General features: G+C 33.9%; 1 protein-coding gene across 1 annotated transcript; it reads left to right on the top strand.

The window, feature by feature from the left end:
- Nucleotides 1–26,065, top strand: glp2r (glucagon-like peptide 2 receptor). The gene is made up of 13 exons (XM_030121886.1): nucleotides 1–74; nucleotides 6,414–6,510; nucleotides 8,193–8,297; nucleotides 10,499–10,620; nucleotides 12,768–12,874; nucleotides 15,967–16,123; nucleotides 16,230–16,389; nucleotides 20,409–20,469; nucleotides 20,562–20,628; nucleotides 22,843–22,931; nucleotides 23,259–23,397; nucleotides 23,491–23,532; nucleotides 25,609–26,065. Exons 1-13 carry the CDS (start codon nucleotides 3–5, stop codon nucleotides 25,975–25,977), a joined length of 1,587 nt encoding a protein of 528 aa, XP_029977746.1. The 5' UTR covers nucleotides 1–2; the 3' UTR covers nucleotides 25,978–26,065.
- The last annotated feature ends 788 nt before the right edge of the window (nucleotides 26,066–26,853 follow it).

Here is a 26,853-nt window from a genome sequence, read left to right as displayed (position 1 = left end):
TCATGCCAACCCTGCTGCCAACCTGGCACAACAGGCCCTGGACTACACTGCTCTTCATCATCTTCAACCACCAGGTAAATCTACACATGCACACTACAGCTTTAATTTAGTCACATTTTGTAACATCCACTGTTTCAGGGAAATTTTACTTAGACTGTTGCAGAAGTACAGGACAAAATGCATGTATTAGACTTTATTTAACCCATAAAGACTCGCTGCTACTTTTATGTCGTTTCCCAAATGAAGTTTTCTCTCTATTTAACCTTTCTGTAGTGATTTATCAAAATGTAATCGTCTGTATTTTACATTTTTTTAGTGCAATTCAGGTATTTTCCTTTATTTAATTTACTCATCATGTGCTTTAATCATCATGCTGAGATTACGTTTATAATTAGATTGAGAAAAATTGACTTTTTCAGTCAAAAACATTAACTGAGCATAAATCAGATGTTTCCATCCACTGTCATTGATCAAACTCTATGGGTTTTACTGGTGAATCAGTGTTGTAGAAGATGACAGTGATTCCGTGTTCACTACGGAGCCTCTGAACGCCCAAATGACCATGAAAAAATGAAAAACCGCATTTTATACCAATTATTTACATGTATTGATAGTACTAGTGGATCAACAGTTATTTAACCTTTTACATCAGTAGATGGTTTTGGTTGATGTTTGGGTCTGTATGGGTTAAAGATGGATTTTCTTCTAGTTTATATTAAGGATGTGAATGAAACTCAATCTAAACTACATCACCCCTTAAATGCATCATCAACAACTACCAGGTAAATCTACACATGGGCGTGTGCCTGTGGACGCACACTACACCTTTAATTTAGTCACATTTTGTAGCATCCACTGTTTCAGGGAAATTTTACTTAGACTGTTGAAGAAGTACAGGACAAAATGCATGTATTAGACTTTATTTAACCCATAAAGACTCGCTGCTACTTTTATGTCAGTTCCCAAATGAAGTTTTCTCTCTATTTAACCTTTCTGTAGTGATTTATCAAAATGTAATCCTCTCTATTTTGCACTTTTTTCAGTGCCAATCAGGTATTTTCCTTTATTTAATTTACTGATCATGTGCTTTAATCATCCTGCTGAGGTTACGTTTAAGGGTTATTATATCAAAAACAGAGGAAACTTCAGAAAAAGTGACTTTTTCAGTCAAAAACATCATTAACTGAACATAAATCAGACGTTTCCATCCACTGTCATTGATCAAACTCTATGGGTTTTACTGGTGAATCAATGTTGTAGAAGATGATGGTGTTTCCACGTTCACTATGGAGCCTCTGAACGTCCAAATGACCATGAAAAAATGAAAAACCGCATTTTATACCAATTATTTACATGTATTGATAGTATTAGTGGATCAACAGGTATTAAACATTTTATATCAGTAGATGGTTTTGGTTGATGGTGAATGTTTGGGTCTGTATGGGTTAAAGACGGATTTTCTTCTAGTTTGCATTAAGGATGTGAATGAAACTCAGTCTAAACTGCATCACCCCTTAAATGCATCATCTGCAATCTGTTGGATTAAGTTAGACATTGTCAGAATTAGGTGATTGCTGAAGAACTTTCCATATGCATTGATGATATATTATTGAAAATCAGTGTTTACAGCAAAATTTCACAGGCCAAATTTACTTTTAATGGCCTTTTATAAATGGTTTATAATTAGGTTGTAAAAACTCATTAATATGTCTCTGATTTAGTCTTTTCCGTTGTAAGTCAAAGTCAACTAATACCATTTACACCTGTCCACTTTATCTGATATATATTTATGTTACAAGTATGCCATTTATACGTATTAAAATTCAAAAATGTGAACTAAAGACATTCTAAGGCTTTGTATGTTTGGTCAATGAGAATAAAATTGTGTACATGCATATGACACAGAAACTTATGACGATGTAAATATTTTTTTTTCTCTGTATTTAACCTTTCTTATGTGATTTATCACCCTTTATTTTAGTCTTATCTTATCTTATCTGAGTTTCCTATTTTTAATTGACTGATCATGTAGATCAGGGGTGTCAAACATGCGGCCCAGGGGCCAAATGCCAAAGGGTCCAGTTCGGCCCCTAGGATGTTTTTGCCAAGTGCAAAAATTCCACAGTCTTGAATTGAATTAAGCAAAAAAAAATTTGCTTGAATTAAGGAAACAATCTAGAGTTAAGCCAAAAAATAAAATAAAATTTCAATTAAGTAAAAAAAAATCTTCAATTAAGCCAACAAAAATCTCAAATTTTGCAAAAAAAAAAAAAAAATCTTCAATTAAGCTAAAAAAAATCTTCAATCAAGTAAAAAAAAATCTTGAATTAAGCCAAAAAAAAAATCTTCAGTTAAGTAAAAAAAAATCTTGAATTAAGCCCAAAAAAAATCTTCAATTAAGTTTTAAAAAATCTTGCATTAAGCCAAAAAAAAAAAAAAACTCTTCAATTAAGTAAAAAAAATCTTGAATTAAGCAAAAAAAAAAAATCTAGAATTAACAACAATTTTTTTTTCTTTGTTTTAGTGCAGAAAATAACATTAAATTATGAAAATATTTACATTTACAAATTATCCTGAAACACTGAAATGTGAATAACCTCAACAAATATGAACAACCTGAAATGTCTAAAGAAAATTCAGCACAATTTGAACTCTTTTCTGCCTGTTCCTCAGTGTTTAGTGTCTTTGTCGATCTGATCCATAATGCACATGGACGAATGATAAGTGGAGGCAGAATATCGTTAAAATTGCACTAAATTTTCATACGTTTTTTTAATTTAAATTTCAGTTTTTTCAGCTTTTTTTTTTTTTTTTTGATAGTTTATGAAAGTAAGTATTTTCATAATTTAATGGCTTTTTTTTTTTTTTTACACTAAAACAAATACAAAAATTTGGAGTTGTCATTATTTATAGGTTATTATTTTATTATTTTACTGGTTCAGCCCACTGGAGATCAAATTTAGCTGAATATGGCCCCTGAACTAAAATGAGTTTGACACGCCTGATGTAGATGTTCATAAAAGCTCAGATTAAAGTTGAAGGTTATGATAGCAGAAACAGAGAAAACTGAACAAAAGGGGACTTTTTCAGCACAGATATCAATATCTGAATGTAAAATCAAGCGTTTCCATCCACTGTCATCAGTCAAACTATGTGGGTTTTACTGGTAAATCAATGTTTAGAGGATGATGGTGTTTCCACGGTAACTACAGAGCCTCTGAACATCCAAATGGGTCATATCTGATGACCATGAAAAGATGACAAACTGCATTTTACACCAATTATTTACATGTATTGATAAGATTAGTGGATCAACAGGTATTAAACAGTTTAGATCAGTAGGTAAAATGTTTACAATATAGTTATAAACATGTATAAAGTTGCACCCATGAAACAAAAGAACCAAGTTTGAGGCAACTATACAAGCTGAATTTCTCACAAAACACAACAGGGACAATTTACCAGTGAGAAATAAAAAACAAAGACTGTTTCCATCCTAAATACATTCTTTTTTGCTCTGGATTTTGGGATACATAGGGTCTCACCGCTCATATGCATATTCTGTAGTATTATAAATCCTTCCCTGAAAATAGGATTTAATGTGTTGTGCTTGAAAAACAAGTTGTTTTGAAAATCATGAATAAAAACAATGCTTTTATCAAGGGAGACCAGGAAAAAAAAATACTTCAAAACAAGATAAAATCATGGAACATTTATAGTTTTAGAACAAAACCGCTTTCATCTTGGAGTGAATTATCCAAGGACTGGATTTCCAAACAGGTTGGGTCCCGTGGGAGACGACAGGTAGACGGCAGCTCTTGTGTTTTTCAGCTTCTAGACAAGATGAGCATCAGTGAATTGAAACGTCCTCTGTCAGCCATCTCACGTGAGAAACCTTTGAGGCCCAGGTGGTGGATAAGCCGGCGTTCAGACCCGGAGAAGGTGTTGATCAGGGTTCAGCTGTTTCCTCACTGGGGTGTGAAGACTGTGAGGGACGCCGCTGTCCTCAGCCTCTGCGCTGAATAATAACAGACACAGGCCTCCGGTTGCATCTCAGACAAAGAAAAGCTCATTTATTTCTGTAATGACGGCAAATTAAGGATGACTCATAATTTATGACTGTGCGTTAGTTAACACAGCAGCTGTCAAATACAATCACCTTTAGTCCAGGAAACACTCTCACACTGCCTAAACTACCAAAACATCACGACTAAATAGAGAGGTGTGTTTGCATTGTTGCAGGATTGACACTAATGTATTTAACCAGGCTGATAAATTGTCCATATGAATTAAACATTACACACAGGTGGAAGTCAAAGTGTCCTCTTTGTACAATGAAGACAGTCCTGGTTAAACACCCCCATCTAGTGGTTAAATGCAAAAACTGCAACCTTTATACAACAGCACATTCAGACAGAAGATGCACACACAGACCTAGATATTAAAAGCTTATAAAATCTCATTAACCCTTTCATGCATGAATTATGAGAACCTTAGTCGAGATTTTTTTCCTGAGTGTTTTTATTCCTCTTTAGGTATGAAAAAAAAATGCAATTGAATTTTTTTTTTTTTTTTTTTTTTAACAAACCTGTTTTTTTTTGTTTTGTTTTTTTTTATGAAGGTAGATTTGTTTCTTTATTGCTTTGAGTGAAAAAACAATTTCAATTAAAAAAAGTGTTTGAATGAAAAAAACAATTTCGACCCAAAAAAATTGCATTTGAACACTTTTCTTCTTTGATTGAAGTGATTTTTTTTTTTTTAATGAAAAAAAATATATATATATTTGGTTAAAGCAATAAAGAAACAAATCGACCTTCATAATTTTTGGTGGAGTTCCAAAAATGTCCACTCCACTGGACACCATATGTTTAATTTTTGAAGGAAGGAATGCAAATATCAGAAAGTGATATACTGTGTGAAAACTATAAAATCAAAACATTTTTAATGCAGCTAATCTGATGTTTTCTCACATTTTATCATATTGCCAATTTTTATTATCAATTGATTTACACTCAAACATGTCACTGCAGATCAGGTTTATCAAGAACAACAAAGTTATAGTAATATGATTCTTGTATCAAGTTAGTGATAAAGGTGTAAAAGCACTAAGGGGTAGGATTAAATAAGTTTATACTTCTTCCTACTCCTTTTCGATCATGCAAAATTCAGACTTGTATGTGCTTGGGGATAGATTCTGTCCATTTGAATGTTTTATTTTGTTTTTATTTTGTTTTGTTTTTTTTGTTTTGTTGCATGTTCGAAATAAATAAATTAAATTAAATTAATGTCAGTGTATGGGATGGTGCATAAGTGTCCACTGTGTCAGCTGATATGGAACTAAAACAACAAAACTCATGCATATTTTAGAGAACAGCTGTAGAATAACTGTCTACTGTAGTGACCAAGCACCCCGAACGGTGTGCATGTGTGGATCGCCTATTTCTTTTTAAATTAAACAGTTTCAGGGTTGTTCCATACAGCAGAAAAAGCTGAAGCTCGGTACCAGTCATGTGTCTGTCAAATGATATTAAATTCCAATCAATATTTGTTGAGTTCTAATGAAAAATGTGTCGTAAATGGGATTTTCAGTGTTAAATGTAAATGTCCACAGAGTCCACATTCCACAGTGGATGTGGAAAATTTTGTGCCAGATACAAGATATTGTTACAAGCTACAGGTGGATCAAATTGGAGGCTCATCGGAGTTGTTTTGAATTTTTTTATGAATTTTCAAAAATTGCTCAATGATGAGAGATAGGAAAATTTGAGATTTTGTGACCTTGCTGTGACCTTGAACTTTGGCCTACTTGGCCCAACATTTAATGGGTTCGTCCCAGAGCCTAGGCCGATCTGTGGGTAAAATTTGGTAAAGATGGTTGGAATAGTTTTCCTGTAAAGTTACTAACAAACCAACAAACAAACAAACACACACACAAAGCAAAGTGATAAAAATACCTCCTAGTGGCGGTAATAAAACACAATACCAACTATTCAACCATAATGGCATCAAGAAAAACAGTGACATTCCTCCTTCACTGCATTCTCCATGACACTTTTACAATCATTAATAGGAATGAATATGTGTAGTTTTACAGTTTTTGAAGATTATTCCATGACCATGGTGCATGGCAGGAAAATGCTGTTTTTCCAAAGTCTGTCAGAACTCGGGGAACAGTCAGAAGTAACCACCTGGAGGAACGTAAATGAAAACTACTAGAGCTAACAGAAAGAAGATTACTGAGGTATTCTGGGAGTTTACCCAGCAGAGTTTTACAGATGAATGTCTGCAGCAGCAAAACTTGTGGCTGAATTCATAGTCAGTCCTTTGTGCTGGGATTGTAAATGAAAAAAGTGAAGTACTCCTATTCTGTTATGTCTCATATGTAATTTAGATTCATTCTAAATCCATTTCAGGTAACGGCCTCAGTGCTTGAAAGTCTGATCGCTAAACGGACTGAATACTGGGAGAACTGCAGCAGAACTCTGGCAACAAACTCATTCTCAGACAATGGTGAGTGTCCTGCTGAACGTTTTGTCCATATTCAATCTTTCTTTAGTGATTTATCACTATATATCATAATATTATCCTCTATGGGTGCTTCTCTGAAACTGGGTTCATTTTGGAACCTGGCACTTTATCATCTTTTCAGACCCAAGAATAAAAGAGAAATTTAGACATATTTCCCCCCAGGATGTACCTAATGATGACCTCAGAAAAATGCAAAAAAATTATACTCTTGTTCCAAGCCATCCCATCCCAAAATTACTGAACTTTTAATCAAATATTGGGGCCAAAAATAGGACCAAAATTGGACAGGAAAAGCTGCCCATATGTCAGTGCATTTGATCTGGAAAGCATGGCTTATATACTGATATAAATAAAGACACTGTGTTAAATTTGATGATCCTAGTGGTTTTTTAATCCAGACATGCGGGCTTTTCATAAATCTCAGTCTCATTCCAGGTTTTGGATGTAACCCATCGTGTCCACTTGCGTTACATACAGAACCTGCCCATTTAAACACATATAAATTGCAAATGATTTTGCAATAGCTTTCATTTTTGTCAAACACTCTGCCTTGTATATTTACTTCGATTCCCAAAATGTACCTGCGATATAATAAAAACATACATATACAAAAAAAAAAAGCAGCTTGTAATTTTTGTATCCTTTTGACCATGTTACACGTGGATTTTTGTATTAAAGGTAGGGTAGGAGATGTTTTCCTGGAGCATTTTTTACTATATTCCTTAAAATCCCCTTCACACCCCAACTGCAACCAATTAATTAAATGCTCTAACACATAAATAAAAAAAAAAATGTAGTCGCCTGTGGAACGGACAGGACTGAAAAAACACCATCCAATCATTTTAACTGGCCCATCAAAATGACTGAATGGTGATATGTCTATCAAACTCAACTGCCATTTGTCCCTCCTCCCTCTGCAAGCTCAAACTGGTACTCTGGAGGCGTGGCTTCGGGGGGATGTCTGAAGAAAGGGGTTTGGATTTTTGAATTGTGTATTTTCAAAATGTAGCTTGCTTGAACCATTTTTTCCTGGATCTCCTACCCTACCTTTAAAAATAATGTAAAATGATATAAAAATGTGTTTTATCTGAAAAATAGTTGCGTCCAAACTTGCTTGATAACATGAGTCTACATCTGGTTTGAATTTTTAACCCCTCTGTCCTGTTTTTGGACCAGTTTTATAGAAGCACCCATATAGTTTGCATTTTTCCAGTAACAATCAAGTATTTTCCGATATTTAATTTACTGATCAGGTACTTTAATAATCATGATGAGATTACATTTGAGGGTTATTATATCAAAAACAGAGAAAACATAAGAAAAATGTGACTTTTTCGCCAAATCTCTCATTAACTGAACAAAAACCAAGTGTCTCCATTCACTGTCATTGATCCAACTCCATGAGTTTTACTGGTGAATTAATGCTGTAGAAGATGACAGTGTTTCCATGGTAACTACAGAGCCTCTGAACGTCCAAATAGGTCATATCTGATGACCATGAAACGATGACAAATTGTATTTTACACCAATTATTTTCATACATTGATAAGATTAGTGGATCAACAGTTATTAAACAGTTTAGATCAGTAACTGTTTGGGTCTTTATGGGTTAATCATCTTTAATTTAATAAGAAAAATTTGAGATGCTGCTTTTCGTGTTGCAGATGTGTACTGTAAAGGAACCTTCGACACATTTGCATGTTGGCCTCATTCATCTCCTGGGAACGTGTCCATCCCCTGTCCTTCTTACTTACCGTGGATCAAAGAGGGTAATATGTTTGTTTTATATGTTTCAACACTTAAATGAGTGATATTTTGCTTTTTTAAATGGAATTACGCATTTTAAAACATTTCCCTGTGGTCTACATAAACTGTAAAGGCTATGTTTGAGTCTGAATTCTTCATTAATTCAACTCCACAGGTCCATCTTCAACCCTATTTCTGAGTAATGACACCAGAAAGGTTATTTTGAGCGCTGGCCCTTTAAATGCAAATGAACCAACCACTTGCGTTCGTTAATACAGCTAACAACTGAACATTTTAGGTAATCAGCTCAAAGTTTGGACATATTTTCAGTTTTTACTACAACCGCTGCTACTGATAAATAATTATGTCATACTGTGAGAAATGTTCGTCGGAAGTCTTGACCTTAAATGTGCAAATGTGATGTAACTAGTTATAGACGTAACAACTTAAGCAGGAATTGAAACAGGTTGTAGAAATCCACTAAATTTTTGCCGGAATGAACATAAAGATAGCTTTGCAGCATCTGGAGGGTTCAAATTCAACCTTTATGAACTATTAGGGTCCAAATACACAAATAAATGAACCAAAGACTAATAAAAGTGGGTTTAGCAAAATATGACCCCTTTAAATCTTAGAATACACATTTTTATAAACTCTAGTATCTCATTAATTGTCCAAGATGTTGACTGAATAAGGGACAAAAAACAAGATTTAACTGCACCAACCTAGCCAAATCATAACCCTAATCGATGTATGAAAACCGTTTAAGTTCATTAATGTTTAATAATGACTTATAAAGTGTTCACAGCTTAATTAATAACCTTTATTTACTTTTAACATTTAATAACATTTAATTACAGGGAACAAAAATTAACATCTAAATTTTTCTTTTTTTGAAAATTTTGAAAAATTTCACAAAATTGTCAAATTTTTCAAAATTTTTTATTGTCATGTAGAAAATCAAGGTCAGTGAAGTTACTATATTTGGTTCCTTACCCATAAGTGGCAAAAAAAATAATACAAGAAGTATGTATAAAAAAAATACAAGAAAACTACATGTAAGGTGATAGAAGCATGTATTTTAAAACATTAGAACATCACTTTTAGAACATTAGACCAACATAAGTGCTGATCCAGACACATGTCAACATCCACATTATTATTATTATTATTATTATTATTATTATTATTATTATTATTATTATTATTATTATTATTCTGTTGGGTTTCTGTAAATTGGCTTAGAGTCTGGTTTTGACCAACTCTATATATAAAGTGTCATGAGATAACTTTTTGTTGTGATCTGGCGCTATATAAATAAAATTTGATTGATTGAGTAATTTATTTGGTTTTCCCCTGTAAGTCGCTTTGGAAAAAAGCGTCTGCCAAATGCATAAACATAAACATTATTATTATTATTATTATTATTATTATTATTATTTTAATCGATTTATTTCAAATATGGAAATGGTACAAGCCTCCGATTGCTACTAATTGACTTCTTTGCACAACATAATATAGAAATGAAAATTCAAGGAAGAAAAAAATAATAATACACACAAAAAAAGAAAAAAAGAAGCCAAAAATAGTTACTTGCCTGATAAAGGGCTAAGCTTAGTTTCGTAGAAATTCACCCACTGTAAAGTTATCATGAAGACAAAAAAATTGGTTATTGAGACCAAAACCAACATTTTTATATAGACATTGTAAGATCTGATCAATGGAAACTCAGTCACTTCAGCATCACCTTATTTTTTTCACTGCTTTTAAAGGACACACTAGTTCCTGTGTTGATAATAAATTCATTCATTCATTTATTTTCTGAACCCGCTTTATCCTCACTAGGGTCACGGGGGTCGCTTGGAGCCTATCCCAGCTACATAGGGGCGAAGGCGGGGTACACCCTGGACATTTTGCCAGTTCATCTCAGGGCTGAACATATAGAGACAAAGAGTTGCTCTCACATTCACACCTATGGGCAATTTAGATTAACCAGTTAACCTATTAGTGCATGTCTTTGGATGGTGGGAGGAAGCTGGAGTACCCGGAGAGAACCCACGCAGACACAGGGAGAACATGCAAACTCCTTGATAATAAATGTTGAGACAAAACCTGGCCTAATGTGTCATTTAGACATACGATTACATGGACAAATCTACCTGCATTAGTCAGGTCTTGACACAGAGAATGTCTGACTTTGCTGTGTCTTCTAACTGACCTACAGACAGTTTCAGGAGGACACACCGAGAATGCCTGGAGAACGGGACATGGAGACAGAAGGACAACTCCTCTGAGCCCTGGAGGGACGACTCTGAATGTCAGGAGCACCATTACTTTAAAGACACGGTGAGGACGAGCAGGGCGTGAAATATCAGCTTCTTTAAAGCGCTGTCGCCAAAAGCCTGGATTTGATGATTTGTGTGCTTCCTTTTCCCCTGTTTCCACTGATACAAATGACTTACGACAACTGATCTATAATAACCATCAGTTAGAGCAGGGGTGTTAAACTTATTTTCTTTCAGGGGCCACATTCAGCCCAGTTTGATCTCAAGCGGAACAGACCAGTAAAATAATAGCATAATAACCTGTAAAAAATGACAAGTTCATTTTTTTCTCTTTGTTTTAGTGCATATAATAATATTGAATTATGACAATATTTACGTTTATAAACTATCCAAACAAAAAAAAAAAAAAATTGAAAAACCTGAAAAAAAAAAAGAAGAAATTTCTTAATCTTATGCTTTAATTTATCATGTAAAACACAGGTGTCAAACATGCGGCCCGGGGGCCACATCTGGCCCGCCAAAGGGTCCAGTCCGGCCCACGGGATGAATATTGAGAAATGCAAAAATTACACTGAAGATTTTAACAATCAATGGCGCCAAAATCCTTTTAATTCGGGTTCCACATACAGACACATACAGGCCAATTAGATTTCAAGTGGGTCAGACCAGTAAAATGTTATCATAATAAATTATAAACAATGACAACCCCAAATTTTCTCATTTTTTTGGTGTAAAAAAGTACAATTACATGAAAATGTTTACATTGCCAAACTATACTTTCACAAAAAAATGTGAATAACCTGAACAAATGTGAACAAACGAGGCAGAATATTGTTAAAATCGCACTTGTTTTTCTTAGGACAATTCAAGTTGCTCATGTTATTCAGATTTTTAAGGAAACTTTGTAGATGTAAACATGATCATAATATAATTTTACTTTTTTCACTGTTATTATCTTACTGGTTCAGCCCACTTGAGATCAAATTGGGCTGAATGTGGCCCCTGAACTAAAATGAGTTTGACACCCCTGATGTAAAACATTTAGTAACAGGCAGAATATTGTTAAAACTGCACTTAATTTCTATAGACATTTCAGGTTGTTTGTATTTGTTCAGGTAATTCAGTTCTTTTTTGCTTGGATAGTTTGATAATGTACATCTTTTCATAATTTAATGGGGCTTTTCTGCACTAAAAGAGAAAAATTTTGACTTGTCATTATTTATAGCACAGGTGTTAAACATGCGGCCCGGGGGCCAAAACCGGCCCGCCAAAGGTTCCAATCCGGCCCACGGGATGAATTTGCAAAGTGCAATTTAGGGCATCAAACTCAAAAATAGTATCATTATAACCTATAAATAATGACACCACCAATTTTTTCTCTTTGATTTAGTGCAAAAAACATTAAATTACGAAAATGTTTACATTAACAAACTATCCTTTAACAATAAAATGTGAATAACCTGGACAAATATGAACAACCCGAAATGTCTAGAGAAAATTAAGTGCAATTTTAACAATTTTCTGCCTGTTACTAAATGTTTTGTGCCTTTGTAGATCTGATCTGTAATGCATATGTTTAAATGATAAGTCGCGGCGAAATATTGATGATTGCAATTATATTTCTTAACAAATTTAATTTTTTTCAGGTTATTCACTTCCTTTTTGTTTGGATAGTTTGTAAACGTAAATATTGGCATAATTGAATATCATTTTTTTTTTTGCACTAAAACAATTTGGAGTTGTCATTATTTATTGGTTATCATGCTATTATTTTACTGGTCCGGCCCACTTGAGATCAAATTGGGCTGAATGTGGCCCCGGGAAGAAAATGAGTTTGACACCCCTGATTTATAGGCATCATGTAATATTTTTTATCACATTAAACTAAGAAGAAAATTTGGAGTCATTATTTATAGATTATTAGGATATTATTTTACTTGAACTTAAACAAATTCAACACCCTTGACTGTTTATATCTTCAGTGTAATTTTTACACTTTGCAAATTCATCCCACTGGCCAGATTGGAACCTTTGGTGGGCCGGTTTTGGCCCACGGACCACGTGTTTGACACCTCTGAGTTAGACTTTCTTGTCCCAGAGCTCCTCTCTTAGACACATCTGAGGTTGTGTAGTTCCAGTCTATGTCCTTCTGTCTAACGGTGTGTATGTGTGTGTTTTTTTTTTTTTTTTGTGTGTGTGTGTCTCCAGGAGGACAGAATGCTGCGTCAAACAGCCCTCAGGCTCATCTCCATCATTGGCTACTCCCTGTCCCTGAGTTCCCTCACACTGGCCACTCTGCTTATGGGGATGTTGAGGTCAGTGGTCATCCAGCAGTGGACAACGGGACTATTAAAAGTTATTTCTAGAGTCCCCTGGATCTTGTTTGTTTTTCTTTTTTTTTTTGTCTAAAATATGTTTATTCATGACAACCAGACAAGGAGCAGTTTTTATCCATGGACCATCAGACTACTGAATCACTGGTGGCTTTGCCATTGGACGTCTGTGCAAAACTTTACCAATATTTACTAACTGTCAGAAAAACAGAAGTGTCGGTTTATCCATTAAATCACAAATGCGATGATTTGTTTATTTATTATCGTGAGATGACACAAGAAGTCATTCCATAAACATGGTGCCGAACGTAAATATGGTGTTGATTTATAGATATTATACATTATTATTATATATTACCCCTCTATCTTGTACTAAATTAAAAAATGATTGGGTTTCCTGGTGTGTCCACACATACCGCGACATGTTTCTTCTTCTTCTTCGCTTGTTGTAACATACGTCAACGTCTAGTTTTTTAATTCATCTGACTCTAGTTGTGAAAAAAGATCTTTCCATTGCAGTTTTGCGTGACATACCATTTGCACTACGCCCGAAAAACCACCTCTTACCAGCGCAAAAACTTTTAATCAAAAAGTTAGACTTTTGGCAAAATTGTCATTTTTCTATTAGGTAAATTTTTATGTGCAAGTTATATTTGCGCACTTTGAGGGTCAATGAAGAAGTAACTAACGACTGCAACTCACATTTGTAATAAACAACAGTAACAATACAGTTGCGGAAAAAAATATTAGACGATCAAAAATTATCAAAAATAATGGTTATGCAATCAAGTACTAACTCCTGTGTGTATCATGTGACTAAAACAGACAGAAAAGAAAACACGGAATGCCTAAAAGTAGTATTTTTGTCAGTACAATGCCATAGATATTGATGTAAGAACTGAAGTGATTTTGGTTATTATCAAGAAAACCATGGAAAATGAGCTCTGAAATTAAACTCTTATGAGCTATTTTTGTTGTTATCATTATATTTGTCCAAACAAATGTACCTTTAGTTGTACCAGGCATTAAAATGAACAAAAATTGAGGAAAACAAAGGTGGTCTAATATTTTTTTCTGTGACTGTATTTGTATTCAGTGTCTTACCACTGTGACAGTATTTTGTATTTTGCATAATCTTTTTTTTTGTTTTTTTGCACCTTGATACACTTACTCTTTGGACAGAGTACTATTTTATTTTACATATTTATTTTTCCTTGCTTAGAGTACAGTTTATTTCCTTGATTTCAATGTAGTTGACTTTAATTGTTTACGTTGATTGTGTGAAGGGAACACGCAAAGTAAGAATTTCATTGCTCAGTATATGTGTATATGTATGTGACAATAACCTTCTTGAATCTTGAATACGTTAGAAAATTTACCGCAGAACTCTTGCAAAGATGTTATATGAAGTGTTAATATTGCATACTCTGCAGCAAGGAAAAAATTATGTTAGTGCTTCTATTTATTTTTTTTTGTATCATTAGTTGTGTTTATATGGTGGACAGATATATTTTGTACAACATGATATGTAAGCAGATTTTTTTTTTTTTTTTTCTAAATGAAGGACGAAAATATGTGTTTAGAAAAATATCCTCAGGCATAAAACACTCCTGATTAAACTAATGACTGCAAAGTATGTGACAGACACAGAATGACTTTTGGATCTTAGAGTTTTTTTCCACATCAATAATAATTTAATGATTATTCAACTTGTAAATCCTCTCACACATGCAACTCAAATGAAAAACAGACAATTTTTTTCATTTTTTTTTTTCAAACTTTACAATTTCACCGGTCAAGATATAGCTTGTGTGTACATCCAACAAAAGCATCGTCAAAATGGCAGCACATATAAAAAGTAAACACACACAAACACATTAAAAACTACAATAACAAGTAAATTTATACTGTGTGGAAACAGATATATGTACAGTTTGGTTGTTATGGCAATGTTCAGTGGTGTTCACAGTCAAACTCTTATATTTTGAGAATATAAAAGCTTTGACATCTTAATACGATGTTTGTTTTTCTTTATTTCTTCATTGTTTTAAAGATGAACCCTGTAAAGCCTGAACCATTAAATCATTGACAGGAAATTCCAGTTCTTTGAAACTGGAGCCTTTATTGGTCCATCTGAACAACCAAAAAAAAAAAGTTTTTTCAAATATCAATTTCCATGTATGAGTTTCAATTTTGTATCATATTTGATACATCAGGTCTCGAAGCTCAAATATTATTATTTTTGCACAAACAAAAACATAATATAACACAAACATCTCAAACAAATTGGTAATTCCTTTTCAAAATTGGCAAAGTTCTGCCTCCTTCCTCATTAAATGCAATCTTTTTTTTTTTTTTTTTTTTTTGCGATCAAATTTTTATTTTCATTTTCATTTAACAAATTAAATCGAGCAGAGGTATTTCGGGTTATACAATATTACTGGAAAGGAGTCTCATTGCAAGAATACAAACAGTGAGCCCAAGACATAAGAACGTGTCATGAGAAACCAAAGAACACAGTGATAGTATAAAGATAAAAAAAAGCGCATTAATAACAATCTTGTAGTGTCACAGGGAAGGCCTCTGGTGAATGAATTCCTCCCCCTGGTGGATTATCCATGTATTGTATGTATCTAATTGTATACATCAGGTTTTTCAAGAATAAAAATATCACAGTGATCATGTAGAGGGCTTCAGAACTCATGTATCAAATATGATACATGTGGCGTCATAGGGTTAAACATCATGTCCTCATTACTTACTGTGATATCCAGTTGTTTTGTTCATGTTCAACTCATGCATACTCAGGTTACTGCATTGTCTTTGACGTGAAGATGTCAAGTTAGTTCATGTCATTTCACTCGTATAGTCTGAAAAAACTGTAGGTGACTACCGAGACGAGGAGGCACTGAAATATAAGAAGACGATTGTGGATTCAGTTATTCATTAAAAATCATATTATGAACCCCCCACTCACTCTTCATCCTGACGATCGTCATCTGTAATGCTCTTACCGTTGCATAGGAAACACAGATCAATGTCCTCCTCATATTTCTGCTGTATCTGTTTACCAGGAAGCTTCACTGCACCCGGAACTACATCCACATGAATCTGTTTGTGTCGTTCATCCTGAGAGCGGTGGCTGTCATTTCTAAGGAGATCATACTATACGTCATGTACTCCAACTTACCCAAGGACGACCCCGGATGGAAACAATACTCCAGCTCAGCGGTAGAATCACCAGTGGAGAATTATTTGCGTTTCAACACAAAGTCAAGTGTTTGTGATTCTTTGTAGCAGTAGTGTATCATTCCATTCTTCTCATATTCCTCAACAGATAGTGCTGATGTGCAGGTTCTCTAAAGTGTGCATGGAGTACTTTGTGGCCTGTAACTACTTCTGGCTCTTGGTGGAGGCCATTTTCCTTCACACGCTGCTCTTCACGGCTGTACTGACCAAAAGACGCCTCCTGAAGAAGTATCTGCTGCTAGGATGGGGTGAGTAGGAACTGAACAGTTTTATATAGTAACAAAGTACTAATACTTCCCTACTGTACTCAAGTATGTTTTGGAAGAATTTGTAATTTACTGAGTATTTTTTAATACCCCGCCCCCTGAAGGAGAGGCAAGGGGGATTGTTTTTGGTTCGGTTTGTTTCTTTGTTTCTTTGTTAACACTCTAGCAGCAAAACTATTGGTTGAATTCATACCAAATTGGGTTTATAGATTGCCAGTGATCCAGAATAGATCTCATTACATTTTGGGAAAATTAGGTCAAAGTTCACATTTTTTATGAATTTTTAAAATCTTTTTTTTTCCCGTTTACTTCTAATGGAAAAAATTTCAAATATCTGTAGCAGCAAAACTATTGATTGAATTCATACCAAATTTGGTTCATAGATTGCCGGTGACCCAAAATAGATGTCTTAACATTTTGGGAAAAATAGGTCAAAGTTAAAATTTTGTACGATTTTTTTTATTTTTTATCTTTTTTTTTCCCCTCATTTATTTATAATGGGCAAAATTTCAAATTTCATCAGCAGCAAAACTATAGGTTGAATTCATACCAAATTGGGTTTATAGATTGCCGGTGATCCAGAATAGATCTCATTACATTTTGGGAAAAGTAGGTCAAAGTTCACATTTTTTATGAATTTTTAAAATCTTTTTTTTTTTCCCCGTTTACTTCTAATGGACAAAATTTCAAATATCTCTAGCAGCAAAACTATTGATTGAATTCGTACCAAATTTGGTTCATAGATTGCCAGTGACACAAAATAGATATCTTAACATGTTGGGAAAAATAGGTCAAAGTTAAATTTTTTTACGATTTTTTTTATTTTTTATCTTTTTTTCCCTCATTTACTTATAATGGGCAAAATTTCAAATTTCATTAGCAGCAAAACTACAGGTTGGATTCATACCAAATTTGATTTGTAGATTGCCAGAGACCCGAAATAGATGTGGTTACATTTTGGGAAAAGTAGGTCAAAGTTAAATTTTTTTAAGAATTTTTAAAATCTTTTTTTTCTCCCATTTACTTACAATGGGCAAATTTTCACATGTCTATAAAAACATCATTTTTGTTTCAATTTACTTCAGACTTGGCACATATATAGAGGAAATTGATATGCTTACATCACCACACACACAGACATGATGACATCAGCTAGACTGATGCCAAAATAAGCTACAATACCTGCGAGGGGCGGGGTTTGTTGTGCCTGGAAACACTTGTTCTGTTTACTTATGTTTTTACTTCACTACATTTCGTAACTCAGTTGCATACTTCTACCCTGACACATTTTTAATGCACAGTATCATTACTTGTTACAAAAGATAAATTCCAGTTTTCACCAATTTGGAGTTTGCACTCTGTTAATATGAGGGAGAGTTGAACGAAGCTCTGCCATGAAACAGGTTGATATATCAGTGGTTTAGACCAGAGGTGTCAAAGTCCTTTTGGTTCAGGGGCCACATTTACCCAATTATAGATCTCAGTCAGGCCGGACCAGTAAAATAATAAAGGATAGTTTGTAAATGTAAATATTTTCATAGAGTAATGGGTTTTTTTTTTCACTTACTCACATTGTCTCATAATTTTTCGAGAAGAAAATTTGTAGTTATCATTATTTATAGGTTATTATGTAATTATTTTACTTGAGGTCACATTGGTTTGTATGTGGAACCTGATCTAAAATGATTTTGACAACCTTGACTGTTTGACACCCCTGGATTAGACTTTGGATTCCTTGTTTAAGAAGTGTAATGTAGGCTCCATGTTTTGAGGAGCCACATAAGCTTCGTAGTTTTGCCCTTTTTTTTTTTTTTTTTTAATTCTGATATTTATATTAAAAAAAAAAAAAAACAAAAAAACTTAACATGTTTTAAAATCCTGGATAAACTTTATAATTTGAATTTCCCCCGGGGATCAATAAAGTATCTATCTATCTATCTATCTATCTATCTATCTATCTATCTATCTATCTATCTATCTATCTATCTATCTATCTATCTATCTATCTATCTATCTATCTATCTGTCTGTCTGTCTGTCTGTCTGTCTGTCTATCTGTCTGTCTGTCTGTCTGTCTGTCTGTCTGTCTGTCTGTCTATCTGTCTATCCTCATTTTGTTGCATATGTTTCTCATTGTTATTCATTTTGTTAATTATTTTGCTCTTTTTGTTCATTGTGGTACTTGTACTTACTTTTGTTCATTTGCTTCAGTTTTTATTTTCGATTTTTAGTCACTTTTTGTTCATTTTTCATTGATTTTGCTGCTTATGTTTGTGCATTTCTGTCCATTTTTTCCCCTAATTCTATCTATCTATCTATCTATCTATCTATCTATCTATCTATCTATCTATCTATCTATCTATCTATCTATCTATCTATCTATCTATCTATCTATCTATCTATCTATCTATCTATCTATCTATCTATCTATCTATCTATCTATCTATCTATCTATCTATAATATTCCGAACCAATTTCACGCAAAGTACAGACACAGTAGAGCACAGGTGTCAAACATGCGGCCCGGGGGCCAAATCCAGCCCGCCAAAGGGTCCAGTCTGGCCCTTTGGATGAATGTGTGAAATGCAAAAATAGATATTAAGAAATTAACAATTCTTTTAGTTCAAGTTCCACATTCATATCAATTCAATCTCCAGTGAGTCAGAACAGTAAAATACTATCATAATAACCTATAAATACACACAACTCCACATTTTTCTCTTTGTAAATGTAAATATTTTCATGTACTTACACTAAAACAAAGTATAATTTCACCAAAAAAAATGTGAATAATCTGAACAAATGTAAAGAACCTGAAATGTTTTAAGAAAAATAAATGTAATTTTTACAATATTCTGCCTGTTACTAAATGTTTTGTGTATTTGTAGGTCCACTGTGATCTGTACGTTATAATGAACTTGTGTTAATGATAAACTGAGGCAGAATATTGTTAAAATTACACTTATTCTTTCAGTTTGTTCAAGTTATTCACATTGTTTGAAAGGACAGTTTGTAGATGTAAACATTTTTATTGTTTAATTTGACTTTTTTCCACTGTAAAATATAAAGAAAAGTTTGAAGTTGACATTATTTATATATTATTATGTTATTATTTTACTGGTTCAGCCCAGTGCAGATCTAATGAAGCTGAATGTGGCCCCTGAACTAAAATGAGTTTGACACCCCTGCAGTAGAGGAATGAAGTGTTTTCATTTTGCGAGTTTTAGTCTTTTTAATGCTATTTGTTTATAATAAAATAATAATAATATAGAATACATGTCAGTTTACTTTTGTAGAGATCATATGGTTGAAGTAAATGTGTAATAAATGGTAAAAGTTCTGTTGTTTCATTAATGTACTATAATAATTACACTGGGTTACAAAACAATGTTTTTTGCAAGTTGTCTAGGTTTTTTCAACTGAATTAGGACCATTTTGCACCGCTAAATCCAAAAATGACATCTGTTTTTCTCAATCAGGTCAGGCTTTTTTGCTCATTTGATTTTGAAAAATTTGATCTTCTCACAAAATTGATTACATTTTTGTGACTCTATCAGTTGATTTTTTATATAGTTCTCACCCAAAATAGGTTTTAAGAGAAAAAAAAATCTTTTTCTAACAGGATGTATTTATTAAGTGTTACAAACTGTAGCAGAATACGTCAGGCTTATTTTTGCAAGATCTTCTAGTCGAAGCCATTTCATTCACCTGTAATATTAAAAAAAAAACATTAATCATAAATTGGCAAAAGTAAAATCTTCAGAACTCGTTTATTGCAAGAAATATGAAAGAATTTTGTATCATATGATGTGAAAATGCCCATTATTGTAAGCAAAAATGTTAAAAAGCCAATATGTAGCATAGTTCAGAAAGTTGACCTGATTGAGCAAAATCAATGGGATTTTTGGATTCAGCACACCAAAATTATCCTAAATCAGCTCAAAAAACTTAAACAATAAATTTGTTGTTGACCAGTGTTATTATTGTTGGTGTTACTTTCAGGAACGCCTGTCCTGTTTGTGACGCCATGGACGGTGGTTAAGATTTCATATGAAAACACAGAGTAAGTGAATAAACCTTCACATCACAGTTATTCTCGCTGTACATTTGATCATTCATCTCCTAATCTGTCCTCTGAACGCTGTTTGTCCTTAGATGCTGGTCGATTGTGAACAGATGGTTCTGGTGGATTATAAGAGGTCCCATCACTCTGTCAGTGCTGGTAGGTCTCCTCCTGCATCTGAACCCATTATTGAATTTATCTCTTCAGTCATTTTTTTAACTTTAAGTCTGAATATGCATCATGTTGATCCTGTGAGTTGCATTAATCATGTGAATTTCACACTAATTTCATGCGCTATAACAGTCCTGGTCTTGTGAGGGCTCGTGATAGTAAAGCTACTGTACAATGTAGTAGCATGACAGCCAACTGAAACTAAAAGTAGGAACAGTTCATGCTGTCTTACATTTACATTTTAACCCTTTCATGCATGAATTATGAGAACCTTAGTCAATATTTTTTTCTTGAGTGTTTTTATACCTCTTTAGGCATTAAAAAAACAATCCAATTGCTTTTTTTTTTTTAATTTTTATGAACCTATTTTTCGTGGAGTTACAAAATTGTCTACTCAGCTGGATACCATGTGTTTAATTTTTGAAGCAAAGAAACATGAATTTAAAACTCATCAGAGAGTGATTTACAATGTGAAAACTATGAAATAAAAACATTTTTAATGCAGCTAATCTGATGTTTTCTCACATTTTATCATACTCTAATACTAGTTATTACTCAATTCGTGGAGAAAATATCCTCCTGAGATCCAGGAAATTGACAATTTTAGCTTTTTTACATTAAAAATTGTCTTGATTGGAAACTACATAATGCAATAGTTTTTTTTCCACGTACATTTTAAAAATTATTTTTATTTATTGATTTTTATTTTTTTTTTAAATAGAATTTCCTTTGCAATGGACAGTATTTTTTAAAGTTAAACTGTCAAACTTTTGTCCCCTACAGAGGACAAAATGCATTGCTGGGTCTCAGGAGGATATGCCAAAAATAAAATAGATAAAAAATTTTGTTTCAGAAAACTGTTAATTAGAGTCTAATAACAATTAGCAATTCATTTACACTAAACCATGTTAGTGCAGATCAGGTTTATCAAGAGCAGCAAAGTTCCAATAATTGTATGAATGTCAGTGTATGGGATGATGCCTAAGAGTCCACTATGTTGCCTGATATGGAACTAAAACAACAAAACCCATGAATATCCAAGAAAACAGCTGTAGAATAGCTGTCCACTGTAGTGACCACTATGCATGAAAGGGTTAAAGATATTCAGTGTTTAGAGATTTGGTCACTTTTTAGAACTTTGGTGCAAATATTACATTGAAGGTATTATCAGTCAAGGGTGTTCAGGGGCCACAGACAGACCAGTAAAATAATAGTATAAAAACCTGTAAACCAGGGGTGTCAAACTCATTTTAGTTCAGGGGCCGCATTCACCCCAATTTGATCTCCAGTGGGCCAGACCAGTAAAATAATAATAGTGAAAAAAGGAAAATTATATTATGATCAGGTTTACATCTACAAAGTTTCCTTAAAAATCTGAATTACATGAACAACTTGAATTGTCTTAAGAAAAACAAGTACAATTTTAACAATATTCTGCCTCAGGTTTATCAGTTTATTATTTACACATGTGCATTAAATCGCACAAAACATTTAGTAACAGGCAGAATATTGGTAAAATTGCATTTACTCTTCTTAAGACATTTGTTTTTACATGTTTTTTTGTAAAAGTATAGTTTGGTAATGTAAACATTTTCATGTAATTTTACTTTTTTACACCAAAAAAAACAAAGAAAGAATTTGGGGTTGTCATTATTTATAGGTTATTGTGATAATATTTTACTGGTCTGACCCATTTGAAATCTAATTGGACTGTATGTGTTTGTATGCGGAAGCTGATTTTGACACCATTGATTGTTCATATCTTCAGTGTAATTTTTGCAGTTTCATAAATCAATGCTGTAGGCCGGATTGGACCCTTTGGCGGACCAGATTTGGCCCCCAGGCCCCATGTTTGACACCTGTGCTGTAACCAATGACAGCTCCAAATTGTTTCTCTGTTTTAATGTAAAAAAAAAAAAAAAAAAAATTTAAAATAAAATTGCATTGTGAAAATATTTACATTTACAAACTATCTTTTCACAAAAAATGTAAATTCATCAAGAAAAATTGTGTAATTTTAACAATATTATGCCTTTTACTAAATGTTTTGTGCTTTTGTAGGTCCACTGTGACCTGTGAGTTGTAATGCACATGTGTATATGCCAAGATGAGGCATGATATAGTTAGTTTTGCTGCAAGAAAATATGGACTTTTACTTTTCTAATCACTGTTTTCTGACTCCTGCCTCTATTTCTGCCACAGGTCATTTTCTTTATATTCATCAAGATTCTGATGCTGCTGCTGTCAAAACTAAAAGCAGACCAGGTGACGTTTTCCGACTATAGATACAGGTATTTCTACTTCCATTCTACTCTACCGTTGAGTGTTATTCCCTGAGTGATGGCTTAAATCAGTACAGTTAGCTCCCGGTTTAACATTTAAATGTTAATGGATCCCATGTCTGGCATTAAATTAAATGCCATCCCCACAAGGCCTATTTCCCTCAACCATAAATGTCATCACAATAGGGAATTCCATGCATAGCATTCACCCAGTCCTCCCCCCACATGGTTTTATGCCTTTCCCTCTGGATCTCATGCCTATATTTGACTGTATTATGTCCTAAAAAGCCCCATTTACACAATATTTACTGTATGTTTTTGGTCGTTCCCTGTCAGTTTGGCCAGAGCAACACTGGTCCTGATTCCTCTGCTGGGAATCCATGAAGTGGTCTTTACAGTGCTGATAGACGAATGCATAGAAGGCAGCAGCCGCTACGCTAGGAACTTCATCAACCTCACTCTAAGTTCTTTTCAGGTAACGTTATATCATATTACAGTAACCATTAAATAATGCTTGTATTTGCATCTACAAAATCTTAATTTATGGCGTTTAAATTGTGATTTGCAGGGGTTTTTGGTCGCTGTGCTCTACTGTTTTGCCAATGGAGAGGTACGTTTCTACGTGTTTTTCATATTTTTAGCCACTGACGACCACAATCATCTACCGATCTAAAAGGTTTAATAACTTCTGAACCACTGATCCTATCAATCTGTGTAAATATTTATTGTAAAATGCAGTTTGTCATTTTTTCACGGTCATCAGATATGACCCATTTGGATGTTCAGAGGCTCCATAGTTACTGTGGAAACACAGTCATCTTCTACAACATTGATTCACCAGTAAAACTCGTGGGGTTTGATCCATGATAGTGGATGGACACACTTGGTTTATGTTCAGTTATTGATATATTTTGCTGAAAAAGTCACTTTTTCTTCCATTTTCTCTGTTTTTGATATAATAACCTTCAACTTTAATCTGAGTTTTTATGAAAATCTACATGATCAGTGAATTAAATATAGGAAAATACCTGATGTTCACTGAAAAAATGCAAAATACAGAGGATTATACCTTAAGAAATTGTGATAAATCACTTGAGAAAAGTTAAATATAGAGAAAAAAAAGATTTTGGAACTGAAACTAAAGTAACACTAGGTCTTTATGGGTTCAGACATATTCATATTCATACATTCATTCATATTTAAAGCCTTTTTTTTATTCTGCTCTAATTTATAGTTTTCATGTTGACTCAAAACATTCTGTAGCTATGTACACACTAAAGAATCTTTAAAAAATAAAACACAAATCAACAAATGTACATAAACTGCTTTGGAGCAAATAAACTCGGCTGTATAGTGTTTTCAGGAAGTGTAGGTATAGGCTATGCACGGCTGTAGTAAAGAGAACAAAAGCACAAGAAGAGGCTGCAAATGGACAGCAATGTTTTTTTTCCATGGATCAGACAGGGCTCTTCTCAATTCCCTATTTTTCACCGCCTCCATTTCTCAACCCCTCAGTTCTCAGCTGCGATAGCGTATGTACTCCCCCAAATGCTGGTTCAGGCATATTCCATATGTATCTCATCAGGACACTGAAAATAATTTTGTGGCATCAATAATGCCATTTCCATCTCATGAGACATGACTTTTTTGACCAATACGCCTGTTGTCACAAATTTGTATCATACCCAAATTTCTGTTTATTGTATGCTATAGTTAAATGAACAATCTCCACTTAATTTAGCATCTGCTAAAGCAAAAATTTAATATACTTTTAAATACTTTAACATACTATACAGTCACGGGAAAAAAAAAAAAAGATTTGACGATCAAAAGTCATCAGAAACAGTGGTTATGCAATCAAGTACTAACTCCTGTGTGTATCATGTGACTAAAACAGACAGAAAAGAAAACATGGAATGCCTAAAAGCACTGTTTTTGTCAGTACAATGCCATAGCTACTGATATAAGAACTGAAGTGATTTTGGTTATTATCAAGAAAACCATCGGAAATGACTAGATATCAGCTCTGAAATTAAACTCTTATGAGCTATTTTTGTTTTTATCATTATATTTGTCCAAACAAATGTACCTTTAGTTTTACCAGGCATTAAAATGAACAAGAAATTAAAGAAAACAAGGGTGGTCTAATCATTTTTTTTCCACAACTGTATATGAATTACCACATTAAGGGGTTATATACACATAAAATGCCCCTTATTTGTTATTTTCTAGACCACTTCAAGCCTCTTTTCCCATTTACAGACCCAGGATGAATGGGTAAGGATTTTGACTCCAAAATTAAACCAATGTGGGAGTATCTTAAAGTTATCATACACTGACTGGCTCAGAAAAGCCATTGTTTCCATTGTTTTACGCTGAACTTCTCTTTAAAAAATACTTGATCCATTTGATTTCTGCCACATCCTGCCAATTTTGTCCAAATATGAGCACTTCATACTCCAAATAAATAAATAAATAAATTGATGGTCAAATTGCAAAGTACTGGCTTCAAAATGGGATTTCAGAAAACAAATGTGACACCAGTGCTTCATTCTCCACTAAATAGAACACATTCTATGGTTTGACATTAAATAAAGAACCACAGATATTTACTAATTTTGATAAAAAGTGTATTGGATTACACCTTTACGGACACAAACTCGTGATCATCTTCGTCTACTTTCAGGTTCAAGCTGAACTGAAGAAGCGCTGGCAGCTCTTCCTGTTCACCAACCACTTCCAGGTCCGGAGCTGTTTTCGGAGCACACCTCTCAAACACCTGTGGAAATGTACCCGCGGGCGACACCCACACTGCTCCAGACAGAGCGAATCCTATGACGAGGGCGGAGCTTCCACAACACACCCTCACCTGCTCCAGGTGGCTGTACACGGAGGCGGTAGAATACTTGGTGTGAGTGAGGTTAAAGGTCAGAGGCTGAAGGGCGGTGATGCAACGGGACTCAACCTCATCACCAGGAAGAGTCTGTCGAGCAGCGATGGCGAGATAACGCTGGGTGAAACCATGGAGGAGATACTGGAGGAGAGCGAGTTCTGATCCATTTAACCTCCTCCAACTCCCACCGACATGGACGAATGCAAACTGAGTGAACGGTTTTCTATGAGCAGCACCTTAGTAAGAAGGAAATAATGATTTGGAAGTAGGTTCTCAGAGAGTGAGAGGAACCAAAAACCTCCAGGGGCCAAAAATCACAGTTTACTTTGAGTCTTTTTTTTTGTTGTTGTAATTGTGGTAAATGGTTCTGGGCAGATTCTACAATTTCAAATGATTCTGAAAGGGAATCATTCAGTAAAGATCAGTTTAACTCTCCGGTATCCGGGTGCGCCTTTTAGGCACACTTTGCACTTTGTTTCAAAAAACTTCATATTATTTTTCACAATTTAAATAAGGTTAGGATTCAAAAGTTGTTCATTTTTGCATGATCTTTAAAATTCTGGCCACCAACTAAAATTTGCACATTGTAAATAAAAGAAAATTCTAAGACTAGCATCTGTCTCCTAAGTGTGCCTAAAACGCACTATTTCTTCCATTTGATATGTATGATTACGGCTGACCTTGATTTACAAAAATAAAATCAAATTAGAGCAGAAAAATAAATCAATATATAATATTTAATAGTTGGATTTATAGGTGTGCATTTTATGCACACTTGGTGACAGATGCTGGTATTTTTTAACATTTGACCTAGTGCCAAAATAATAATGCAAATTAACCAGTGTTGGAGTTAATCATTGACATATGCCAGGCTGCAAAAATCAAATAATACAGGGTGGGGAAGCAAAATTTACAATATTTTGAGGCAGGGATTGAAAGACAGTGTATGACCAATTAGTTTATTGAAAGTCATGAGAATTTATTTGCCACAAGAAAATTGACATAATAGAAAATGTTTTTATTCTATGTGTCCTCCTT

The sequence above is a fragment of the Sphaeramia orbicularis genome, chromosome 19, assembly GCF_902148855.1.
Source record: "Sphaeramia orbicularis chromosome 19, fSphaOr1.1, whole genome shotgun sequence".
In the NCBI taxonomy this organism is placed as follows: Eukaryota; Metazoa; Chordata; class Actinopteri; order Kurtiformes; family Apogonidae; genus Sphaeramia; species Sphaeramia orbicularis.
The sequence above is the reverse complement of the archived record's forward strand: the minus strand, read 5'-3'. Positions and strand labels throughout refer to the sequence as shown.

Coding starts and splice junctions, on each gene's coding strand:
- glp2r (XM_030121886.1), top strand. CDS start 3: ATGCCAACCCTGCTGCCAACCTGGCACAACAGGCCCTGGACTACACTG. Junction 16,390..20,408: donor GTATCTGCTGCTAGGATGGG/GTGAGTAGGAAC, acceptor TGTTACTTTCAG/GAACGCCTGTCCTGTTTGTG. Junction 23,398..23,490: donor TCACTCTAAGTTCTTTTCAG/GTAACGTTATAT, acceptor TGTGATTTGCAG/GGGTTTTTGGTCGCTGTGCT.